General features: G+C 40.5%; 1 protein-coding gene across 15 annotated transcripts in view; it reads right to left on the reverse strand.

Moving 5' to 3' along the window:
* Positions 1–26,015, reverse strand: part of MYLK (myosin light chain kinase) — a 170,560-nt gene that overhangs the window by 92,924 nt on the left and 51,621 nt on the right. For 11 of the 15 annotated variants that reach the window (XM_083487817.1, XM_083487807.1, XM_083487805.1 and 8 more), the window contains 7 exons: positions 15,542–15,749; positions 13,670–13,718; positions 10,609–10,774; positions 9,446–9,611; positions 4,837–4,873; positions 2,151–2,734; positions 977–1,180 (listed from right to left, as the gene is read on the reverse strand). In XM_083487817.1, coding sequence (XP_083343943.1) covers positions 977–1,180; positions 2,151–2,734; positions 4,837–4,873; positions 9,446–9,611; positions 10,609–10,774; positions 13,670–13,718; positions 15,542–15,749 — 1,414 coding nt within the window. Of the gene's footprint in view, positions 1–976; positions 1,181–2,150; positions 2,735–4,836; positions 4,874–6,671; positions 6,795–7,192; positions 7,227–7,280; positions 7,326–9,445; positions 9,612–10,608; positions 10,775–13,669; positions 13,719–15,541; positions 15,750–18,745; positions 18,796–26,015 lie in introns of those variants that run through there. The other 4 variants (XM_083487806.1, XM_083487810.1, XM_083487809.1 and 1 more) reach the window with 4 other exon arrangements.

The following is a 26,015-nucleotide window of genomic DNA, read 5'->3' on the forward strand; positions in this document are numbered from 1 at the left end:
AAATGTCAGGTCACATTGGTTAAGGGCTTCATAAAGTGTTGCAGTCTATTATGTAGAAAAGCCAAATGATAGGTAACAATGCAGTCGTCATGGGTATCATTAGACCAACAGCCCCTTCTCTGCGTTCGTCCACACCTCAGCTTGTCCCATGCCTAGAAAGAATGGGTCCGAGCAGTTTTCTATTTGCCCTGGCGCTTTCCCTGGGAAAATCCGCTTGTTAGTGCTGAATCAAAGCAAATGTCAATCTAAAGATGGACGTTTGCTTCAATTCAGCAGCAAAAATTGGGTTTTCCCAGGGGAAAGTGGCAGTACAAGTGGAAGTCTGCATGAGCCCTCTGTTGCAAAGTGTCCTCAGGAGGGTTGCTTCGCAACAAAGAAAAGCTGATGTCAGCAAGAGGGAGATGATGCTTAATGCTTTCCTTGTTAACCTCTTTCTCCCCTGACACTCTGCTCCCTGTCTATTCCCATCATCCACATTCTTTTCCCTGGACATATTGATTTTTCATTGCTTATAGAAAGCCTAGCCTTTGACTAACTGTTCTGAGAGCCAGAAGCGTATTATAGAGTTTTCAATACAAACTTTAAAATAAGTGCTATCTCCTACCAGGTTATTTTTAAATGTGGAGCAGCTATGACTGCTTGCCATTGTTATAAAGAAGCACTCTTTTTATTTCTTAAATATGCAGGGCCCAAACGCTTGAGTGGTCTGGTCAAATCAGCACATTCCCACAGCCCAAACTCCCAGATCAAGAAACTATCATTCATGTTATGTATTAGTCAAGGTCTCCAAGAAATCTTACCCAACTCATAATAAGTGGGTATCATGTGTATCATGTGGGCCCTTATGGATGACTTGCTTCATAGGTTTTTGTAATTATTATATTTAAACAAAACTGCTTTAACCTTTCCCCACTCACCCTGACACAAAGTCCTGAAACAATCATCTGTGCCAATCATGCACCCAAAATGTACTTACTTTTTACTGTTAATATCCACCTGGTTGAAGCCTGGCCTTGAACATTGGAGGCTGTACAGCGGTAAGACCCACTGTTTTCCAACTGAGTTTTTTTCAGACACAAACAATGGATTCCATCCTCTTCGTATATTTGGACTTCATCTCCTGCTTCCATTTGGCATCCTTCTTTGAACCATTCAACATTTGCCTTGGGCTTCCCTGAAACTAGTTCATCACAGGTGCATTATTACTAAAATATATTAATGTTACATACATATGTTGAGTGCATGAAAAAGTGTCTATGGGTATGAAAGTGTGGGGTAGCCTCACCCACTTTTGGCCATACCCACCACTGGTCCAGAAGGGTGAAGGCCAGAAAGTACAGCTACTCATACTTTAAATAGAAGCCAGCCCACTTCTAGTTACTGAAAAAGGACAGAGGTCACCCATCATTAAGCAAACTAAAAAGTTCATCAAGCTGGAATATAGTGGGCAGAATGAAATGGGTTGTTGTGTTCTTAGCAGGAAGACACATGACACAACACTTTGGAGAAAAGCTAGTTTTGAAAATTCTTAAGGCAACAATAGAAAATTATGGTGGAAACTATCCAATGGGACATCCAGTTCACAGGTCCCCAACATTCTGGGGACCTGTGGGTACATTTCCAATTTAAGGAAGATGTAATTAGCACAGGCATAGGCAAACTCGGCCCTTCAGATGTTTTGGGACTACAACTCCCATCATCCCTGACCACTGATCCTGTTAGCTAGGGATGATGGGAGTTGTAGTCCCAAAAACACCTGGAGGGCCAAGTTTGCCTATGCCTGAATTAGCACCACACACATACCACAACCACATGCACACATGCAGTGAAACCACTCAGAGAGAGAAACCACATGCATGCACTCCCTTCTCCCTTCTCTGTCAGCAGGTTGGAGATAGGAGTTCTGAATACCGCCCCCCCCCCCAATTCAGCAGGGTCAGGGGGACTAGTCCAGCTTGTTCCCTATATTGCTAGTTTTCTTCTTGGAGGGAGGTGTTTTATGCATTTTTGTTTTTATCATCATGGAGAAGCATTCACAAATCTGATGCCCCTCCTGCATTGCAAAGTTGTACAGATCCTTCTACTAGCCTCAGTATTTTACCACCTAATGCTGCTGTTGCAACTGTAGGCAAAGCCTTTCTCCTATTTACCTTTGCATCTGAATGTAACCACTTCTCCTTCGAATGCTTCTTGGCTTTGTGGGCGACACTCAAACTGGGGAGCGATCCCTTGAGTCTCCCTCTTTACATCAGTTATGCTTTTCTTTAATCCAACACGGTCATCTAATTCCTTAGTCCTAAAACCACTTGGCCTGATAGACGGGGCAGCCTGCCAGCCTGTTGTGAGTGGTTGCTTTGGCTTTTTCCCATCATCTTCCTGCCCAGAGGAAGCTGCCTTCACTTGTGCCTTTGGTCCAGTTTGTACTTTAACAGACTGTAGAGTTATGGTGCTTGATGTTTTTTGCAGGACTCTGCAACCTTTCCCTTCCTCTTTACGCGGCTCTATATGGGGTTCCTTCACCTCTTCCAGTTGATTCTGTTTGGCTTCTTTGGAGGAAGTGAGAGGGATCTCTTTCTTTACGGCTGGCCTTTCTTTGGGTTCAAGCAAAAGTTCTGTGGTAGTGGATTTGAGTTCTTTAGCAATTCCATTGCTAGTGGCCTTTCTGAACTCTGACGTTTCAATAGCTTTGGTTGTAATGGTGGGTTTTGTAAAGGTACTGCATTTTGTTGGCATGCTAAAGAGAGGGGGGGAGTTTATTAAGTACACAGAACAATTCACATCATGTTTGCATGCATTTCTTCAAATCTCTTTAAAATGGCTTACTAATCTCTTTTAAAGCAGGCTATATGTATTATGTGAAAGAAAGAAAGAAAGAAAGAAAGAAAGAAAGAAAGAAAGAAAGAAAGAAAGAAAAGAAGGAGCTGTAGTCCATATAAAGTGTGCAAACCTTCTTCCTGACATGCTACTTGTATGTGCAGGGACAACATTCAAGCACTCAATCCTGCACCTACCACATGAATGATATAGGACATCTATTACAAGACCAACTAATCCATTACAAGGGATAAGGAGAAGCCATAGCTTAAAGTGCAGAATGTTCCAAGGTTCAGTCCTCAGCACCTACACTTTAATGATTTCAAAATGGAGACCTATGTCTTAAACCAGAATAGGCAGTGTGATACTCTCCAGATTTATTGGACTCCAACTCCAATTAATCCCAGGCAGCATGGCCAATGGTCAGGCATGATGCATTTTGTAGTCTGAAGGTCACCATGCTATCTACCCCTGCCCTAGACTTTGGAGAGCAGCTGCCTGTCAGAGTAGACAGCTCTGAACTAGGGTTGACCAAAGGACTGACTCAGTGTAAGGCAAATGTATAAGCCTCCTGTGCCTTGGGTCACTGGTTTTAGCTCTGGGATTTTTGCTGAAGGTGGCATAGAAATCCATTAATGAAATAAAACCTTGAATAGGCACTTGATTTGCTGCACCATTTATCTGCTGTTCTTCTGTAACTAAAAAGCTTTAAAATGTACACCTTCTGGTGCAATTTTTTCACAGCACCTTGCAATTTTAGGCACTTTATCAGTAATCAATAGTAACTATAATAATTATAAGCTTCACAGCACGTGGCTAAATGGATGATTCATGGAGTTTTAAAATATTCTAAGCTGTGGGTTTTTAATTCTTTTTATTTATTTATTAAGAGCCTACTATGAAATATTCAGTTCTTTCATGAGCCCATGGTGTGAGGGTTTGTGGTAATGAGAAGCAAATAAAAGCCTACTATTAAACCGTACATTTTGACCACTCAGCTAGTAATAACTCACACCCCCACTGTTAAAGTCTCAGGGCCTCATATATAGAACAGAAAGGGAGGAACAGCACCCCAAATCTCCTCTATCCTATTATCTGCTGCCATTAAAGGCACAGCCACAGTCCTAATCAGCCCTGCTACCCTGACTTTTAAAGTATGTGCCATATACTCACAGTGAGCTATCAGCCTCTTGCAGGCCCCAAGAGGCATCAACTCACTGTGGTGCTGCTTGTTGGAAGACTGACAATCCAAGCCTTCATGGCTGCACAGATCCTTGGCCTCCAACATCATACTGCAGCTGTGGCTGGTCAGTCTTCCAACAAACAGTCCAGCCCTCTCACTGTGGTTATGAACAAAGGGAGCTTCCCTGCTTTTCTCTCTGCTCTCCTTACCTTGGGAGTAGCATCCATGGGATTGAACCCTGGGCACCCAACACAGTATCTTTGCATTTCATATCAAAACACATTCAGGCAGATGCAGGGAGGCCAGGCAGAGCAAATTCCACCCAAAGAGCCCTACCCCTTGTGGTTCCACTAAACTTCTTATATGACCTGCATCCACAAGGAGTCAGGAAGCCCACCATAGAAAATCCTATCCTTATTCAGGCATTCTTCTAGTATAGGATAGTCCACCTGAGAGGTGAGGACTGTGGGGAGGAGCATGCTAGTTCCACCCCTCCTTCCATCACCCTCCAGGAAGGGTGACTGTCTGAAGAAGGGAGCCTCCTGTACTTAGGTTGGGTCCCCACATGAGACTCAGAACCTTGGAAAATCAGGATTCTACATTGCATAAGGAACCTACACAAATCGAAGCAGAAGCCCCATTAAGCATTTATCTCCAAATTCTCTTCCTCACATGTGGAATATCCAGATTAGAAGAGGGATCCTATGGAATTTGTAAACCATTTTTAGGCTATATGGACTCAACAATGCAAAAGACTTGTGGCATACAAAGATAGGTTACTGTTTATTTTCTTAAAAGGATAAAATCAAAATGTGGGTAGAGGGAATTGAACAACATACCAAGGAGGATGAGTGTGCACGTCTTTCTTAATAGAACCTGAAATGATGAAGCATTAAAAGATATTATAAAAATATGATATTGGAATGTTAAGGAGAGGATATATGTTACAGTTTGTTTTCAAGACACAAGATCTGATATTACTGAGAATTCATGGTGGCCCTACATTATATTCACTTGTCCCTGAGTCAGCAGAACACAATTCACTTCCAGCCACACAAATATTTGCCTGCCTAGCTTAAATGATAAGGTGACCGCAACCAAATTATTTCTGGGACTGGGAGGAAAAAAGCCCCTGGAGATTAAACCCTTGTTAGACTGGGACTTTCAGAAAGGCCATATACAAATGATTTATTTCAGGGCTAAGGGCATTGGCAGGATTATTGTAATAACCTGCAGTTTCATAAGAGTATATAATTAAAGTAGATGAATAAAATAATAAATTAATTTAGAATATGCAGGAAATGATAAAAAATAAATTTAAGGAACTGCAGAAAGAGGAGGAAGGAAGTAGAGTTTTGAAATGTTAAAATGACTGTGAAACAATTGAAATGTATATAACTGAAAATCATAAAATAATAAATAAATAAATAAACAAACAAACTTGGGTGCTCAAATCAGTACCATACAAAGGCAAGAGAAGCATTAAAGGCACCGCAGGTATAAGTCATAGCTAAGCAAGCTATAACATTGATCCAACAGTTAACACATCCTTCTGGGTTCCCATTATAAAGGGTGAGAAAGCATATTTGGGCTTGGCAAGCAAATGAAACGTCCTTCTTGTGGGCTGGGCACCTCTTGTGGAGGTGGAGACAGTCCTGGCTAGGATCCAGACTTGTCACCTGATGTCAACTCTGAAGGCCTGGAAGTAGAGAGGAAAGCTCAGCAATGCAGGAGGCAGAGCAGGGGCTTCAGGTTGCGCTGTTGTGGGCCAGCCTGGTGACAGGTCAATCCTCAGACTCACCACCTGCCATGACCTCCCTTGACTACTCTCATACCTTGCCGGTCCTGACACAGCCCATCCAGGCTCACTGGGTCTCCCCCACCCCACCCCTCCTGGGATCATCAGCCTCTAACTGCTTGAGCTCATCCCACCCCTCGTCCTGGTTTGACCAGCTTCTCCAAGGCATTTCCTCAGGGCTCATAACAATCAGACTGGAGATATCTTCAGCGCCTCTCCTGTTCTATTTCCAGAATGAGTGCACAGTGATGTAGAAAAAAGAAAACATCTCTTTCACATCTAGAAGCCAAGTGTTCAATTTAAATACTGGTGGGATTTATCACCATCCCAAACTAAGTCTTTTTTCATTCTTTAGTTTTTAAACAGTTGCGGAAAATGGTTTCTGGGCATATTTAAAATGAGGTTTTGAATGACAGCCATATCCAAATTGCATACAATATCACAAACGCAATTATCCTTGACTCAGCAAGAGATCACCAACTGAAGCTTAGAAAAATTGCTGAGAAACATCCCACCCCCACTGCAGTGGACCTTTGCAGAAATGTAGCTATGTGCAACATTAACTATTGAGAGGAGGAATGTCATTTCATATGCGCTGGTGTAGGTTTATGCCTGTACTGTGCTTTGGAGCTGTATACTGCCCTTTGCTTGAGTGCTGACTTCCATCCTCAAGTTTTATCCCCTGTGGCCATGGATTGCCTTCTTGGTTTTGATTAGATTTGAAAAGCACAAACTCACTGCCTCTAACATGACCACGATTCAAGGCCTTTTATGGTCACAATATGAATATTTTGGTGTTTTCATCCCTACCTCAAACAGGGATGAAGCTGGCTTCTTGCCGCTTTCTGTTTCACATTTTAATTAATTGTCACTTACTTGACTGGTATCCTGCCTCCAGACCACAAGACCTAAGCAGGAATTCATCTTTTCCTGCTGCTCTGGCTAGGATCAGCATCAGCATCTGGCCTCCTCAGGGCGCTACTTGAGCCCACAGCATATGCCTGCACTCTACCCTCTTAATTTCATTTTCTGTTCTGTACCACCAGGTGACAGGATCTAGCCACATTTGTCATTTCCCCCTGTGCCCACAAAGAAGCATTGCTCTGGGGCACTGTGGGACAGTTAAATGATGAAACTAGGCCCACTGCTTGCAGTGCTGCCACTGTAGCCAGCTAAGCCCAGCAGGGCCTACTGACAGAGAAGGGGCCCTCCACTCAAACTTGGGACTGGCCTTGGCTGCAACTGTGTTTTCCAGAAAATTCAGAGACAAGATTATATAGGTGCTGTTGAATAACCACAAACCATTTTGAAACCAGGTCACATTTTAAATCCTGTGCTCCAGAAAGCAAAAGGCTACTGCTGGGTGTGCCCTCAGGAAAACCTGACCAACCGCTTACCTAGGCCTTTCTGCCTCATGCTGCAAACCTCACACAACAAGTTTTGGGTATACAAGAAGAACAAAAGCCCCCCCCCCCATTAAATTACAGTGCTCAGTTGGGATCAGGGACAGTGTGGTGTAGTGGTTAGACATCAGAGACCAGGGTTCAAATCCCTACTCAGTAATGAAACTCACTGGGTGACCTTGGCCAGTCACTGCCTCTCAGCCTAACTGTGACCTTACAGGGTTGCTGTGCAGATTAAATGAGGAGAGGGGAGAACCATGTACACCACCTTGAGCTCCTTGGAGAAAAGGTAGGTTTATCAATGCAATAAATATATAAAATATCCACAGGAAGTGTGTGTACCTTAGGCAGCTGTATACTGTAATTCTAAAGCATCTAAGCTAAGGGATAATGGAGCAGAATCTGACATTCCCAGAATACAACCACATGTGGTGTTGAGTTTAATAGGTTTTCTGATCCCCCATCATTTAATTCAATATTCGTCAAGGGAATAAATAAGAACTCAGAAACAGAGCAAAGGAAGGCAACACAAGAAGAGGCCTTTTCAGTGGTGGCTCCCCAGCTATGGAATGCTCTCCCCAGGGAAGTGTGCCTGGTGCCATCATTATCAACATTTGGGTGCCAGGTAAAGGCATTCCAGTTTATCCAGGCATTGATTCTTAATTGGGATCATATGGCATTATGGTACCCTAGCCTGTTTTAGTGTTCACCTTTTAGTAGGGTAGGGTAGGGCAGGAGTACTTTTAGTAAATAACGTTGCTTAATTCTTTTTATGTTGTTTAAAATCTTTGTATCTGCATGTTTATTGCAACTTTAATTCACTTTGAGACATTTTATGCAGTAAACAGCAAATAAATGTACTAGACAACAACAACACTACATAATGGGGGGAGGGGGGAATTTCTTCAAATGTCCCAGATCCAAAAAGATCTACAGCATCTTTGGGTGCATCCCAGTCTAGAAAAAAATATTACTGTGGAATTATTTTTTTGGAGAGAGAGGAAGAAAGAACAAGAGAATTTCACTATAGCTGAAAGATGATCAGATAATGCAGAGAAGCTTTGAAAACACTCAGCTGTTGCTACAGATGAAGCAGCACTTTATGATCCAATCAACTTAAGAGGCCATTTACTCCCCTTCCCAGTGGAAAAATAAGGTTGGGGGGGGGGGGAAGCTTGGAAAGAGCTTATCTATACAAGAGGTCTACATGGTTTTGCTTAAAATAACAATAATTCCAATTGTGTAACAGTTTATGTTATTATCTGATTCTGTGGGGTAATGAAAAGGACTACAAATGAGGGCTTGAAGTTGTAAAATGAGTTGATAAAGACAAGTATGCTAAATATATAATGCTCTCTTTGTAATCAAAGTCTAGGGGGTCTGAATGACTTTAACAACAACCCTCTGTTGGGTTGCTGTTGTGGGAAGCCAACCAGTATTTAGAAATAGAAGAGAAAGATAGCCAGGGTAGCTGAACACACAGACACCAGTTTCAGAGTTGTGTAGTGAATGGAAGTATTGGAAATGGGCTAGTAATACCTGGACCCAAATTCTCATACAGCCAGAACACCAGGCAGAATTACAACATGCAGAACACCATTCTCCTGTTGTACTTTTTTCCACAGCCACCTGTTAAACATGTGGGGTTACTGGTAGTTTAATGGTTAAGAGTGTTACAAAGGACTTGGATTCATATCCCCACTCATTATTGAAGCTAGTCACTGTGAGGATAAAAATGGTGAGAAGCATGCATGCTGCCTGAGAAGTCCTTTGAGAACTGGCAGAATAGAAACTCCCCCTCCTCCCTCTATACCTTCACTAAAGCTATCAATTCTTAGGTCTGAGAAGCTAGTAAAGCTTCTAGAAAATAACATGCTTGTTTAGCTTTCCAGTTTATTTAGAGGTGGGGGAAAGAAAGAAACACACACATGGGGCCAAAATTTCAATTAAAATAAATATAATTTTCACTTGCTGTAATTAAGTGCATTCAGGATTTCCAAGATGAATAAATGAAGAGTAAACAGGCTGGATCTTTCAGCAGCTCATTTCCGCTAGATTAAAATACAAGGCTTTTCTAAAAAATCTAAATGCTGAACTGCAAGTGTGGACCTCATTTTAAATGTCATTCAAGAAAGCAGGAGGAGGAGGAGGGAGAAGAGGACTGATGGGGAGGAATTGGCTCAACTCTCGGAAAACTTTTAGCTGGCATGCCTGCATTCTTTCCCTTTTAGTCTATTTTAACCATACCTTGAACCATGAGCTCTGCAGACACAGAAGCCTTCCCAGCACTATTCATCACAGTGCAAGTGTAAATTCCAGCATCGACCAGCTGAGCATTCTGGATCTCCAAAAACTGGATGCCTGCTTTCTCAAACATGTTGAAACGATCACTTTTCTGCACCTGAATTTCACCCTGCATGCATCATGAAAAATACCAAAGGTGTACAGATACAATCATTAATAGTAGAGGGGGTGGGAATCAATGCCTGGCAGATTAACACCTCATCCTTTGCTATTTTTCTGCTTTTACAATTCAGCCCATTGCTCTCTGTGGCATGTTTATATACTACTAGAATACTCCCAAGTGACCAGACCTCAGGCATTCCAGATAATCTGATTTACACCACGGATAAGACACACTCAGAATATGGACATTTTAAGGCTCAGTTGCCATAACCCAAAACCAGAACTTTGTGAATTCTTCAGTCAAAGGACATATTTGCCACAGCCTGAAAACCTAGCCCTTGCAAAATAGTTTGCAAACTACGGTAAATTCAGTCTCAATTACAATGGTCTGGATTCAACTAACCAGGTATGCTAGCAGAAGCCAGTACAAGGACTCCCACTAGCACAATGGGGCTCCCCCCCGTCCTCCCCCAAATCTCCTCTGGAAGGTCAGAAGAGCTCACAGAACAACACACAAGGGGAGATGTGAGATTGTTCCGTGTGGCAAGCAAAAATGCTTGCACTGACTGAAAGATTGCAATGTTGAATTCCATCATGCATTTTGCAGTATAGTTGCCATTTCTGAGTTCTCAATATGTAAAGGTTTATAAATTTATAATTAAAATGTTATTGCAATACTTTCCCCAAGATATCTCAACTTACTTTTGTGTACAAGGTTACAGAACATACTTCCACTGCAAGTTTTCCATGTCTTTCAGTGTGCTTACTTGAATAATTTATCATGGGAGTGCTCTGACATGTATCCCCATAATTTATTCTCACAGGGGAATAAGATTGAGGAAACTAAGTTTTCATGGTCAGGTTGAAAACTTCAAAAAATCTGGCCAAGAAAAACTGTGGCTAAAGATACTTCAAAGTACTGTACACAAGTTCAAATAAACAAGGCTTTGGGTTTCATTCCTTTTAGGAGAGGTGAATTTGGAAATCCTCTCAGATAATTGTACCTTAAACCAAGTGACTTGAGGCTGAGGTCGTCCAGTTATCTTACAGGAGAATTTACCAGTCTGTCCCTCTCGCACTATGACCCGATTGGGTTTTGTAGCAAACTTGGGTGGGCATTCGCCCCAGATGCTTGGTCGTTGCTCTACCGATGGAACAGTAACTCTACCACTGGAAAGGAAACAATATTATCAGAGCTCAGTAATTACTATAGCTATATTTAAAGAGATTGTTACTTCTTAAATTGTGCTACTTAAATGTGTTTTAGGAACAGTGTTCAGGTGATCAAAACAATGAAGGCAGTAGACTGGGGTAGGGAACCTGTGGCCCCCAATGTTGTTAAACTACAATTTCCATAATTTCTAAGCATTGGCCATGATGGCTGAGGATGGTGGGAGTTGAGGTCAGCAATAGCTGCAGGGGCACTTGTTCCCCACCCCTGCGGTAGACAATATGGTGTCCTTTTTGAGAACCTATTTGCACTTTTAAAAAAATTCTAAGGTACAGTGACATAATGCATGTACCTCTCATTAAGTTTGAAGAGGGCATATGTCATATGAAAATACTAGGAAGCAGAGGCTTGACTTTTGCCAGCCACCCCTTTTGACTACTTGAAAGGAACATGTACCACATTTTGTATATTAATTCCCTTTAGACCAGACACAATCAGAAATTGCATTTTGCACTTTATCCATACCTACGTACAAAATATAAAGTAAACAACTGGATATATGGAAAAGTATGGAACAATGCTGATTGATAGGTCACGAGTGCCCTTAAAAAAGGAATGCAGGGTAGCTGCTTACATAATGATCATTGCCATAGGTTCCTCCCAAAATGGAACACCATTTTGCCAGATGCCTTCATTTAATACGCACACAACACATACAAGCATGCTCTTTGACAGCTCTGGTTGTTCATAAGTAACAAAGAACAGTCTAATTGCCACATACAATAGAAGTTCTCTTGCTGGACAGATGTCCATGAATATTCCACTACGTAGCAGAATCACCACTATCCAAAATCTGATAAAACTGTCTATCTTTCTGTAACAATCCTCCAGCAAAACTGGGTGATCTTCTCAACATTCTCCTTCAGTTATCTAAGAAACTGTCCAACTTTGTTTAGAATAAAATAGGAACTAATACAGACCCCCTAACTCTCTAATAAATAGCACCCTAACTTAACTGGCCTTCTGTAACAATTTGGATGCCTCTGGCCAATTCATCCAAAAGCAGGTAGTCATACTCTTTACAAAGGGGCCCAAGTCAGACATAGTTTTGCAGAAAATCCAATCATTGTTTTGCAGAGCGTATAAACAAGTGCATTTAGAACAGAGATGGGCCAGTCCTTCAGCATCAAGAACCACAATGGAAGTTCTATGAGGCAGCAAAGCTTGCATGCATACTTTCTGTAAAAATTTAACACAGGCACCTACAAAGGAGTTCAATGGCAAGTTATGTTGCAGGCATACATGGAATTTATTCTGTAGCAATGGCAGGTGCCATGCCTCTTTCACTCTTTGGCTTGGCTGGATTTTAGAATCAATTTGAAATCCTGGCACATCAGAAATGTGGGATATGTTGCCCTTTTGCCTACAGAGTGACCCAGTCAACTGGTGCAGCCAAGTGATCTACTAGTAATCCCTCCAAATCTTAAAAGCCAAGAGACACCCTCTTTTTTAAAAAAAAAACAAGGTGAAGGATCGTGTGATTTGAGGACACCTAGTTGATGACTGAGGTTTGTTTTACACCATAATCTTTTAAATTCCGCCCCAGCCCCCCAAGATTTAAGAATGAAAATTCATAGAACCTGCATTTCTGAAAATTCAGCCATAAACATGTTTACAAAAGCAACTCTAAATCAAAAGCTGGAATTGGCCTTCCAGCCGCCTGCTGCTACATTTAAGGTGCAGAATTAAATGACCAGCATTAAAAAATCTTTATAGTGTTGGCCCATCTCTGCTCATACTCAAGGAACAAGCTACTTCAGTGATGAAATCATCAATACCAAGTCAACTGAGCTGGTCGCTCTCATTCATAAACAGCCTTGAAATATGAGCCAATACTATAGCATGACCCAAACCCATGCAAATTACTATTGTCAAGGCCTATTTCAACAGCAAATACACAACCACGCATTAGCAGGGTGATGAAGTTGAAGTTGTGGTTTTCAGGCAAGCAAACGAAACAAACGTTCTTGGGCCATGTGCATTTCACACAACAGCTTACCCATAAGCCAACAAGTTGTGCCCATCTCTTTCTGCTTCCACAATGTATCAGAACACTAAGAAAAACCACATATGGCCTCAGCCCAAGGAGCAGTCACATCAATGTAAAGACGACAATTTGGGGGCAACTTGATAATTCTGAATAAAATAAGGTCATGGTGAAGATTTTTGTAGGCAACTAGAAATATAGATGGTCTCAGAAATCACATGAGTTGAAAAACAATTGCTTTGAGCCTCACTTGCCTTGCCTTCACTTTTAACTTGAAGAAAGAAAAGAATAGTGGGCTACTTAGACTCAGCAACAATACACTTAATACATTGCTCAGGAGCACAGCATGTGGGAAAAGTGGGGAAAATCACCCCTGAAACTGCTATTAGCCACAGGAGGAAAGTGTTCACTGGCGTGAGCGCGCGCACACACACACACACAAATTCCTCACATGCCCACAGCAGTTTGCGGAGAGACATGACGCTATTGCCTGCCCCCCCACCCCCGCAACCACACACTACTATTTACGTTTTAAAAAGGTACATGACATGCATTCATACATTTCAGCTGGTATCTAGTTGGCCTTAAAGGTAGACAGGTGGAAAGAGAGAACAAAAGGGACAATCAGTTAGCTGAGAAGCCTCAAGGGGCTGGTAAATGTACAGCAATTTTCTGTAAGTCTGTCCTAGTTGCAAGGAATGTTTTGAGCAAAATTGATATTGCTAATAGCAAGGGTCAATGTTGCTCAAGAAAGTGTGGAGGGGGAAGTATTTCAAAATGTGTGCATATTCCAAAAGCTATCAGTATTCTTCCGCTCTAGAAATGTGAAAACCACTGGAATTCTTACCCAGAACTTTTGGCACCAGAAGGCAGACTGTACTTCTTCAAAACAGATCCTGGAAGCAGAAAATAGAAGGAAAGAAATACAATAAAAATACTAACCAGGGCTGCAATTTCTTTTAGATTTAGGGACGCTGGCTATAGAAAATTAAAAATTTAAAAGCCACCCTTCCATCAATTTCTAGTAAAATATATGATACAAGGTGGCAATATGTTTTCCCTCTGCGGCAAATGGGGGAAGCATTTAAGTTCCATGTCTTGCGTGTATGTGTGTTTTGCTGTTTATATATCAAGCCACAACGGTAGTAACGGATGAGCCATTTGGTGAGGTGTGCTTTTCATCCAGTGAAACAGGAGTCCAAAACTGAGTCCCATATACAAAACAAAAAGCTGTCTTACTCTTCACTATAATTTCTCCACATATACGAAGGGATAACTTCACCAAGCTGTGAAATGTCCATTACCATTTCTAAAAATTACTAATTACTTTTCAATAGTGCATTTATATTTACTTCCAAAAGTAGTCCAGTTTGACTTAAGCTCACCTATCTAAATTTGTCACCTTTTATTTCTCTCCATAAAGACAAAAAAATGTTTTATACAAGAGTCAAGATATGAGGAATGTATTATTAACTGTATGTTTAGCACCATCTACTGGACATGGGCAAGATTATCCCAAGCCAACATAACTAAATGGTAAATACGCCCCCCCCCCTTTTTTGGCAGAACAGTACTGTAGTATGAACTGACCTAGGAAGCCTGAGCAAAAGAAGCTTCCATAAATAATAATATCTTATTCAAGCACAAAATAAATAAAAAAGCACAGTGGTAAAGAATGAGCTATGAATGCCTGAAGAAGTATCTGAAGAAGTGTGCATGCACACGAAAGCTCATACCAAGAACTAACTTAGTTGGTCTTTAAGGTGCTACTGGAAGGAATTTTTTTATTTTGACTATGAATGCCTGCAGCTCAAATCTCACCTGCACTAGGTGATCTCACCAGGAAGCCATAGGCAAGCCACTACAGCCTTACCCAGGCCTCCTTCTCACCTGATGTGGGGCAGGGCAGAGATGTACCAGTTAGTTCTGCATTCTCTATAGTATCTCCGGGGTTCTAAATTACGTGGAGAGCCTTCATGAGTAAAGCATTCACCCTCCAATGTGCAAAGGCTTGCAAGCTTATCACAGGCATGCAGTGGAGAAGCCAATGATAGTTAGCATATGCCCACACTCCCCCTCATCGCCCCCTCAAGAAGACCTGAAAATATCATGATAATATCATGATAATAACACTGACCTACCTGATAGGGTTATTGTTAAGAATTACTGAGATAATCAGAATGAACCACTTTGAACACTCTAAGGTGCTGCATCTGGATGGTTTATTATTACACAAATAAGCCACACACAAAACATGTACAGAAACCTTAGTATTAGTGTTATAAATATTTGCAAAGAAAAGCAAAACAGATACTGCTGAAACAGGCCAGACTGGAGGAGGAAGAGGATCAGGCCAATCATCCAGTCCTGCTACTCAACAGAAGGCCACACCATTAGGAACTGGGGTCATCTGCACTCACAGCAGCTAAACATAGCCTTAAAGTGGATCCCCAGCATTCCACAAGCTCTGTTCTTAGTGGTAGCCATTGCAGAGAGCTGATACTATCAATGTGGAAATGACTTTCGCTTTGGTGACTATGCTCTCATTCTTCTTGGAGGGGAAGGCACAGGAATAGCCAGCGTTTCATTTTCTGCCTTACTAAAAGCCTTATCATTTTAATAAGCTTTTCCTGCTTATTTTCAATCTACTTCTCCCTTCATTTGCTACCAGGGTAAAGCATGCTATACATAACATGCAACAGAATGGAAAGACCCTTACCTTCCACTGTTAATTCTACTGTCACCTGACGAACACCACCAGCATTCCGGGCCTCACACGTGTATGGCCCACCATCTTCCTCCTGCACCCCTTTTATAATTAAGCTGAAAAGCCCTCGAATGCTACGATCCACTACACAGCGCTCTCCCTCTGTCAGAAGTTGCCCATTCTTGTACCATGTGACTTGGGGTTCTGGGATGCCTCTGACCTAGAAAGATTGGGTGCAGGAAGATTGGGGATGGTGTGGGGAGAGTGAGAAGGGGGGGTGGGAGAGAGAAACAAACACAGAAGGTGACTTTATCTGGAAGAAATGCAGAACACTTCATAAGCCAGTGGAAAGTATTTTCTAAAGCCATATCTGTTAAACACATACAAACTGTTTTGAGCCAAATGGCAAAAACCTGAAGAAAAAGAAACGAAACTATTGGGTGCATCAAGCTGTTAAAACTAGCAATGTTGCTCCAGCAGGCAGCTACCCAGACAAAGCTTTTTTCTGTCTTTTGAAATTTTAAAGCCAGAAATGAGAAATTCTGAGAAGCACAATCATGAGCCAAAATTATTAGACCATATTCTACTGTCAAACGGCTGTCTAGACTAACAGATTTATTGTAGCATGACATTTGCAGGCCTCATTATCAGATGCATTCACTATGAGAGGCATTTAGAAGAAGCAATGTTCATCAGCCTCTTTAGAAAGGGTCAAATACCACCCATGGCAAAATAGACCTGGTTGTGTTTTTTGAGTGTTTAGTGTGCATGCGTAACACTGTGTGTGTGCAAAATTTGGTTAACATTTTATCACACATAAAAGCTGAACTTTACCCAAAATGAATTTCACGAATATCCAAAAGTAGCTATTTCTCCCAATTCTGGGGAGCAAACACCTGAAGAAGCACCTATTTCCATACCAACCTGTCTATGAATTAAGATCTTCTGCTGAGGGTCTTCTCCAGGTGTTGCCTTTTATCTAAGCTACATTACTCAGTCACAGAGAAGACTTTTTCTGCGGTTGCACTCTAGTTACAGAATGCCCTCCTTAAAGAGAGTGCTTGATTTACATTTTGTTTTGCACGAAGCAAAAAACATGTTGATTCATTCAGACATTTAAAAAATGTTGTTATTTCTATTTCTGCCTTGAATGAGCTTTATTTTCTGTTTTATTTCAGTCCATATTATGATATACATTTTGAGTGTTACACTTCCTTAAAATCCAAATAGGATACAAGACAGTACATAAGTATTTTATACAAAATAATAAACCCAACATTTACATTCCGAATGTCAACATTCCGAATTTCAAATATTCACTGGACCATATATTTCATTCCAACAGAATGAATCAAGAGGAGTGCCTAGCATTCTTAACTAGAGCTGAAAACTGTAAATTTAGTTAAGCAATCAGTAAGGCTGGAAGTTAATGGAACATCTGATTTTTAATGCGCTTTTTCTCCTGCATGTTGCTATTCAATTTCTAAACTGCAGAAATGGGAAGATGTGGAACTGTCACCAGCAAGACCATGCAAAGTTACCTACTGACCTATTGACCAGTGCCAATGGGTCATCATGGCCTTTTTATCAAGCAATTCTTCAACCAGTGGATTTAGCCTGGGAAATGATACAAGCTTATCACATGTAGTCCAGGAAATGATATAAACTTTTCACATATAGTCCATCGCACTGAATGCATTTACACAGTTATTTTGAGCTACGACATAAACAGGATAAAAAAATTATCCACCAGGTGGTGTCCTTGGCAGTTACAAAGTTCTCACAAAGTAACAAAGACCAACACCAATTAACAATATGTTGTTCCCCACAAATATGTTGTGTGTGTTTTAATTTCATTTATTGTAAAGAAAACTGAAAAGCACATACAAAATCAACTGGAAGGAGGAGTCAAAAAAAGGGTTTTAGGGTAGTCCATGGTAGAAAACAGCTAACATGGGAATGCATCTGTAAATGAGGATGCAGTACATTTGCAGCATGAGCAGTGATCCTCATGGAGAAGTTTCCACAGAATGTTAAACTCCAAGGACAAGCATAACAATACAATGTCCAGCTGCAGTCTTAGCTATTTCCTTCTGCAACTAGGGGGAAATACTATACTATAACAATAATCTTTGTGAAGACTGGCAAACATTCCTCACACCATAGGAAGGGTGGAGCTGACCTACAAAGATCTGGTAATCCACTAGAAAGTAACAACCCAGAATTTAAGAATCACTGTCCTCTCCTCTGCTAATTTACTAATGAGAAATTTAGCTTCCTGATGTTCACACAAGCAATCATGCAGTTTATCATCATCTGGTGTAAAATAAACGAAAACTAAAGATTTTCTGAAGTGGCAGTTTAACAGCAGACTGAATGAACTAAGGCATAACTCAGGTTTCTCTGGCACTGCCATTGGCATTAATCTAATAATGTCACAATAAAGCAGATCCAAGCATATTCTCTAGATTACAGTCTGTCAAAAGCAGTGAGAGGTTTGGATAAACGCGGGCACCAATGTCAGAAGTGCTTGCAGGAGAAGGAATTGATTTAACAAAACAAATAGATGGTAGATTCCTCCCTGGAAAATATTATAATCTCTTCCTATCATCCAGTCCAATTTCAAATAACACAGGCCACAAAGTAATGTGCCTTTCTCCTTCTGGATGCTATTCCAAATTATTAGTTTTCCCTCATGATAGAACGTATCACTCTAATTTCCCTTAGCTCCAATTGGACCATACTATGTCATTCCTATCCAATTCTTCACTTACGGTTAGTTTCATAGGCTCCTTTGACCATCTTTTGGCTCTCCCTCATACATAAGCTACATTTCAATTTTTTCCATGTGTTTTTATTTTGCAAACATCAAGCCTCCAATTTGAGGAAGAACAGCAGGAGGGGCACATGCATCCAAAAGGATGAGAGAGTTCTTCCTAAGAAAATCAGAGAGAGAGGCTGATTGATGAACAAAGGGCTTCACTTTTGTGAGCTTCGTTAGCCCACATTGCCTTGCAGCTTCATCAGTTGACACAGTACTTGGGGTGGGGGGAGGAGAATAAGGAGAAGCAGCAAGTGGTGAATTATTCTGTTTGTGAGGATTTACATTTCAAGCTAGAGTTTGAAACACATTTCATATGGAACTAACCCCTGCACTGAAAAGATGTATTCCTGCCATAAAAATGTCTGGCGATTCTAAAACAAGCTGCCAGTTACCTCAGTTTGATGCCGATGGTGGACCAATTCCAGAACTGCAGCAGGTTTTTCTATAAATAAAAAATTAATTTTTCTGGTAACTCTTTCAGGCTCTGCAGAAACATCTGCATTTAATAACACATCCACAATGGGTGAGGACTTATCCACTTATCTAATGCTCTGCAGCTTAAGGCTATAGCCCTTATTTATAGCCCTGTCTACTCCTTACACAGGCCCTACAGATTCCTAAGAGTAAAGGGGTGGAGGATTGCTTTCACCCAAAAGAAAGGAACAAAGATTGAAATGCAGCTTACTTCCAAGTAAGGACCAATTCACATTGCATGCTGATTGTCTAACCTGTCTCCACTAGTAAGTGGGGTAAGGCCCTACGGGTGTGAACACATAATGCATATGTGACAGGGACTGAGTTATAGCCAACTGCAACATCCCAATTTTATGGACTCTTGTGTTTTAACTGTTGTATTCTGCTCTGGGACCTTAATAAATTGTAGTACAGTGGTACCTCGGGTTACATACGCTTCAGGTTACAGACTCCAATAACTCAGAAATAGTGCTTCAGGTTAAGAACTTTGCTTGAGGATGAGATCAGAAATCGTGCTTCAGCGGCGCAGCAGCAGCAGGAGGCCCCATTAGCTAAAGTGGTGCTTCAGGTTAAGAACAGTTTCAGGTTAAGAACGGACCTCCGGAACGAATTAAGTACTTAACCTGAGGTACCACTGTAATATTAATAGGTTTATAGATACTCATATCCTTTTTGGTATTAAGGTGTTCAGCAGGAAACACATTGTGGATCCAGCCAGCCACGTAATGTCTGAATTGGCCCTGAATTCAGTGAGCATTGTAAACTTGAGTGAAAGTTCCACAGAACATTAAAAAGTCCCCTCAAAAAGCTACTAGGGCTTTCTCTGAATATTTTGCAACTGTTCTTTCTTCTTCAATAAATGACAGCACCAATGCCTTGGTTTGTACAGACTCAGATAATGGAAGAATCTTGATATATTTTCAACCCACATCCACAACAAACTGTTTCTGGTCTAACCTGAAACCAGAAGTAGGCTAAACACATATAAGCTAGTTACAATATTTCAAGACCTATTTAAATGACATAGACCTTGAACTCCTGCAGTAAATTTCTGCTCAGAAGCCCAATGAAGAGTAACAAGACATGCTGTACCATTACCAGTACAACATGCAATGTCATAAGAAGGTGAGTTTCTTCCATTCTGAACACCATGATCCTTTTTATTACCCTTCTCAAGCTCTAATCAAGAACGAGTTTGCAAAGCTTTACAAATTATATATCCCCAAGTGTATGAGAGTTTTTGTCTTGCTTGCAATGCTGACTTTATAATCACATGGTTACACTAAAACGTTCAGTTGTCAACCCTTTTAAGGTCGGCTTTTATTGGAATTTTAATGAATATCTTGTATCATTTTGTGTAAGCTGCTTATATTTTTTATGAAGCTACATATTAATAATGATAAATAAAGAAATCCACCATGGATATAAAGTTAATCTTTAGAGGCAGTGTCCCAGATGACACGTGAATTGCCTCTAACCTATTGTGGTTTTCAGTTCTTGGGATTTCCTACCTTAACCCATGAATCTGAAAACTTGCCCAATTGAGACTAGTAACACCTAGGGCTCTTCTTACAAAATAATAAATGTCTTCATTCAATAGTTATGTTCATTGCTCAATGTTTGGAAACCACACAAATTATTGCAAACACGCACTGTCATCAATGAGTCTTAAGTATCCATTAAAGTTTTCAATCAAATTCCAGATTCAGTATGACACCAGAAATGGCAGACGACAAAATCACGGCATGCTTGATAGCAACAAAATATGGTAAGAGGCTATTTACCTATGTTCTAACATGGCTCCCAATGCTTAACAATGCCTGGTCTAGAAACCTAGGTGGCTTAGATTAACATCATCATTCAACTCAAAAGGAGAATTAACTCTATCTCATTCAAAATCATCCATGCATTGAAAGAGAGAGGATCAAATGCATGCTTCAGCTTGCAGCATAAGCTGTCATATTTTGACTCAACATCTGGCATTGCTTAAGTTTCTTATTCCATATGTAAGCAGTGCTAATAAATCACTGCTCTGGGAGTTCACATTTGAAGAATGCCACTACTGAGATCTTCCCCCAAGCAATCCAAAGTAGCAGAGGAAAAATTTCAGCAATGTCTTTAACAAAATCCCTCAAAATCAGAACATTATTGAATTATTAGTCAACACTGTATCTAAGTAGCCTGGCTCTACCTCATCTTTAACTGTGTGCTTTAGGACTTCATCCCATGGAACTCTTAGCTCTGTTTCCCTTTCATTGCAAATGGAAGTAAATTTTGCTGCATTGATTTATCCATCTATTTTAGGTAATGAGTCCATAGGCTAGTAACATTCATGGAAAACAGATCTATTAGCCACAATGGCTATTTGGAACACCCATGTTTAGGGGTTGTTTGTCTGAAACCTGAAAGAACATGCTCAGGAGGCATACCTTTGCCACCACAATTCTTCCTGGCAGCCACCCAACCCACCCAGCCCCTGAATGATGACATGGGTACACAGAAATCTTTCTAACAGAAACACCACACATCATGTAGTGTCACCCTGATGAACCTTTAGAGGAACAAATGGCAGATGTTTGTGGAGGGATGTCTCCCATTTCACCGCCCACAGGTGGAGCAGCAAAGTAGAAGGGCATTTCATCTCAATCATAACTCATAAACAATATGTTTAACAATTTAGATTTTAAAACCATGGGCCTTAAGTATTTTTTTTTAAACCCACAGATCATATATTTTAAAAAGTTTTCAACCACTATCTAAAAATGCAACTGATTTTCAAAGGAAGGAAAACCAGCCATCAAGAACGCTCTGCCTTTTGTTGCTCCTGGCCTGATCATACAATAGGACAAAAACCATAGTCTTCAATGGCAATCAGGAAGGCTAGTCAGGCCAGGTCACAATTTGTGTACTTATCAAAACATAATTGCTCTGAAATATGCTTAGGGACAATGTATTACCCAGAAAAGCCCTCTGCTAAAAACCTTAGTCTACCCACAGGGAGTCTGGCTATTTCCACTGCAGGAAACAGAGACAAGACAAACTCTCTGGGATAGCCTCAAATGACTTTTATAATCTTAATTACTGGTCCCCTCGTGCTCTATTTTACCTAGCCCATCTACTGCAGTACCTTATTCAAGTAACTTAATGTGAAGGGAACATCCTATGCTCTCACCTCATGGCTTTTCACTCTCATCTCATATAAAGTAACAGAAACTCCACATCATTAACTAAGGTAACAGATGAATGAACTGACAAAATGCAGGAGAATGGCAACAGCAGAGGAAAAATAGGTCCGTTTGGAAAGCCCCTGAAGCCAAAGCAATGAACCACCACTGTGGAAGCTGTGGCTTTTCCAATAAATACAAAAATTACTCCAAGGATGAGTGGAGAAGCTCCAACTAAGCCAACATTTATAGTACTCCCAACAGTGAAGTATTTATGAGCTATCTACAAAAGACATGGTCTGTTAGCAGAAAAGCAGACAGCAGCTGCAAATCATATTGTTGACAATCATCTTATTGTTTTCCAGGTTTCTTTACAAGAAACTGGTAGGGCTCTTGCACAGAAGTTGATTCTACCATTAGTCACCATGGCACATTAATCTGAACACAGCAAAAACATCTATTTCAGTATTCTATTAAAAGTGGCTGCACATGCTTTGAATTGTTTGTCCTAAGACAAAACAACATTTTAGAACTATAGTACTTTTCTGTCCTCACAAATAAAGGAGATAGCAAAAATGTTCCGGAAAATGTATGCATAGGATCATTATTACAATGGAGTTAGCTGGAGATTTGGAATTGGTGTAATCCAGATTCTCTTATATTATTCAGCAATTAGAAAGAGATTCTTAACAAATGGTAAGTATGTACAAGAAAACATAGCTATGATGATCGGCAAAGCTCACGTCTCCAAGCAAGTGCTAGTTCTGACATCCTTTTCCTGTTCACAATTAGCTTTGCTCCATTGTTCTCTATATTGTCTTCCAGGTACACAATCCCACTTTCCATTGCCAACATCATCTCATCCAACACCTTCCTTAGGCTTTCATCACCTCTAACCTTTCTTTTCTTGCCTTCTTTACTTGGCTCAGCAGCTGACCCTACCACAGATGCATTCGCCTTGGCCACTCCTTCCTCCACACTTACATTTTCTGCTTCCTACTTCCTCCAACTTTCCTTCCCTGGCTGCTTTACAGTCAGCTATCTTCATAATTACAACAGATGGCAATTGGTTGCATACAAATACAATAAAAATATAATACATTGGCCACAATGCTTGTCTAGGCTTTGCCCCAGAGGAGGATGCACCCAATGGTTTCAGGGCCCAAAGTCATGTGTCATCACCGCATGCAAGTAGGAGTCAGATGTGACATATTGACTCAACTAAATATACAGTATTACATAAGTGCTTTTTAGCAAAACTGGAATGAATATGCATGAATAAATGTGTGGGATTCCACTAATGAGTCCCATCAGAAGCCCTGCCCCAGGACGTCTGCTTGCACAACTGTCTTCCCGTTTCCTTCTGCGAAAAATTATATTGGGTGGTTCCAGAGAACCCCCCAAGCAGCACACAGCGGGAGGAGAGGAGGGATCGTTCCATTTGGCAAACCCAAATGCTTGCCCTGATGGAAATATCACCATACTGCAATGCTGAATTACTCTCAAATAAGGATAGCAACATCAAGATGTTGAGGTGTAGCTAACTAAGCTTCCACTATGCATATTTAGAGATTAGACCTTGAGATGATAAAATATTCAACTTTAGTCCTTAATTGTGCAAATGTTTCATCTGCACTTGAATGTGTCAGTGCCAATTTAAGGCATACGCATGTAACCCTAAACCTGCATATGGAACAAAGAAGATCTGAGAATTTGTACATAGGTTAAATGTACAGATTAGATTGCACACTTGCAATCCTTCAACTTCGAGGAACACACGCCTCTCCTATCCTGGTTATACCTCTGCTGCAACTTGTGGTTGCTGCTGGGAATGCCTAATTCCCTGTCCATCTAACGCAACTAATTGCAGCTTGGTGAGCCAAGTTTGTTTACTAAACGAGGAAGATCTAGGATCAAATGCCTGCTTTGTCATGAAGCTCACTGGGTAATCTTGGGCAAGTCACCATTACCTCAACCTAACTTACCGGTACCTCACAGGCTATAATGAAGATAAAATGAGATACTCTCCCCAGGCACGTCAACTTGTCTGCTTGCTGGAAAAATGGGGTACAAATCCGATAAAAGAAATAAATCTTGCTGTTCAATGTCACTACTGATGTAAGACAACTCATGACACTCCACTTGAGAGGTGTGCAGTTTTACATATTAAAGCACTCAGGTACCACTTTAAAAATACTTCTCATACAATTGTGCCCTGCAAATTAAAAACACTTGTTTTATTTTATATGGAAGGGCAAAAAGTTTCAATTTCCTGAAACAGAAGGCAAATACTGTAGAGAAATCCTATTTTTTCCAAAGGTGTATAGGATCTTTTTACCTCTCATGTTCTCACATTTATACAGTTATAATGCTCAGTGATTGCTGTAGAATCAAGTGTTATATATAATATTAAAAGGCACAGGACTTCAATTGTTCCCAAATAGGGCTTGCTTGGTCTTTATCACAGAATTGTGTCCCTTCAGAATACCAGATTTTTCAGAATTGAGTTGCAAGAAGGTTGTTGGAGGGAAATGCATGTCTTCATAATGGACACATAGATGCAGGACATTAAAAATGCTCTTTTGTGTTTTTAGCAGAAGTCTCAGACAGAATTATAGCAAAAGGTTACTTTTTGGTAAACTGTCATGATAAATCATTACGCTGCAGGCAACATCTATCTTCCTTTTTAAGCATTACAGAGCTCTCGGCAGTATGTCATTTATTTATGCAATCCTTTGAACAGGTGGAACTTTTATACCCTCCTTTGACCAACCCTGAAAAGAAAGTAGGGCTGAGCAAAATCTGTGCCTATATTTCTGCAGCATTTCCCACTTTGTGTTTCCAGCTAGCTGCTGGATTCTCCCCCATTAAAAAGCAACATCACATGATACCAGGTCATGAGAGTTGTTGACTAGCTATGTCAATTGTCTATGGGAACGCACATTGGAATATTTTGCCCATTCAAAGAAGGGCAAAGCTGTCAGACATTAGACTAAGAATGCCTTTAACCAAAATTAACCTGTGAATTACTGGAGAATATATACCAGGCATTAGAAATTTATAATGCTTAAATGTGGATGACAAAAATTGCATGCCTGCACTATCTCATGACATATTTAAATTTGTGAAATAAAATAGCATTAGTTCCAAGTGAAACTTGAGGAGCTGCCCAGGGCACCTGCAATTTTCCACACATATTTTCTATGAAATTTCTAAAAGAATGTTTGCAGGTTAGGTCCTTCAGTACAAGCTATTTCCAAGCATCAGCACACCAAATAATCCAGGAACTACTTTCAGTGCTTATCAAATCAGTTCAGGAATCTGTCCGGAAAATTATTATATGCTCAAGTATTCATTTCAGGAAAAGCCTCTGGCACAGGAAGAGAGATTATTGAAGAACAACAGCAGGTTTGTATTGCAAAACCCACTAGGACAAAAAAATAAATAAAAAAATCACCAGAAGCAACTCAAGAAAGAAACCAATAAGCTGTTGTGTTATGCTGTAAAATTGGGGTTCTTCTGTCCCTTTTTGGAACGGATAGTTTAATCACAATGTCCCTGTTGAAATGTTGTTAGGTTTAAATTAAAAAAATATCTTTACTAAATAAATTTTGCAAGATTTCAAGCTTTACGAAGTTCTTCAGTAGGCATAAAGATCTTGAGCTCCTAGTGTAACATGGTGGCTAAGAATGCTTTATGAACCAAAGGTTTCTCCAGTTAAATCTCATCATGCCATGGACTCTGCTGGTGGCTTTTGATAAGCTGTCATCTCTTAGTCTGTGATGTGAGGTTGGCAATTTAGCATTTACAAGCAATTTAGTATTTACAGGCAACCCAGGGTATTTACAGGCAACTCTCAGGGTGGCTCAAAACAAGAAAGGTAATGTTTTACAACAATAAAAGCATGTATACAGCATTTGCAGTGCATAAAAACGACTTAAAGCTAAGACATAATAAAAGTCCTAGGGAAATAAATAGGCCTTTGCCTGGAACCAAATAACAGCAAGATTCACACCAATGAGCC

This window comes from Podarcis liolepis, assembly GCF_965112155.1.
Source record: "Podarcis liolepis genome assembly, chromosome: 1".
In the NCBI taxonomy this organism is placed as follows: Eukaryota; Metazoa; Chordata; class Lepidosauria; order Squamata; family Lacertidae; genus Podarcis; species Podarcis liolepis.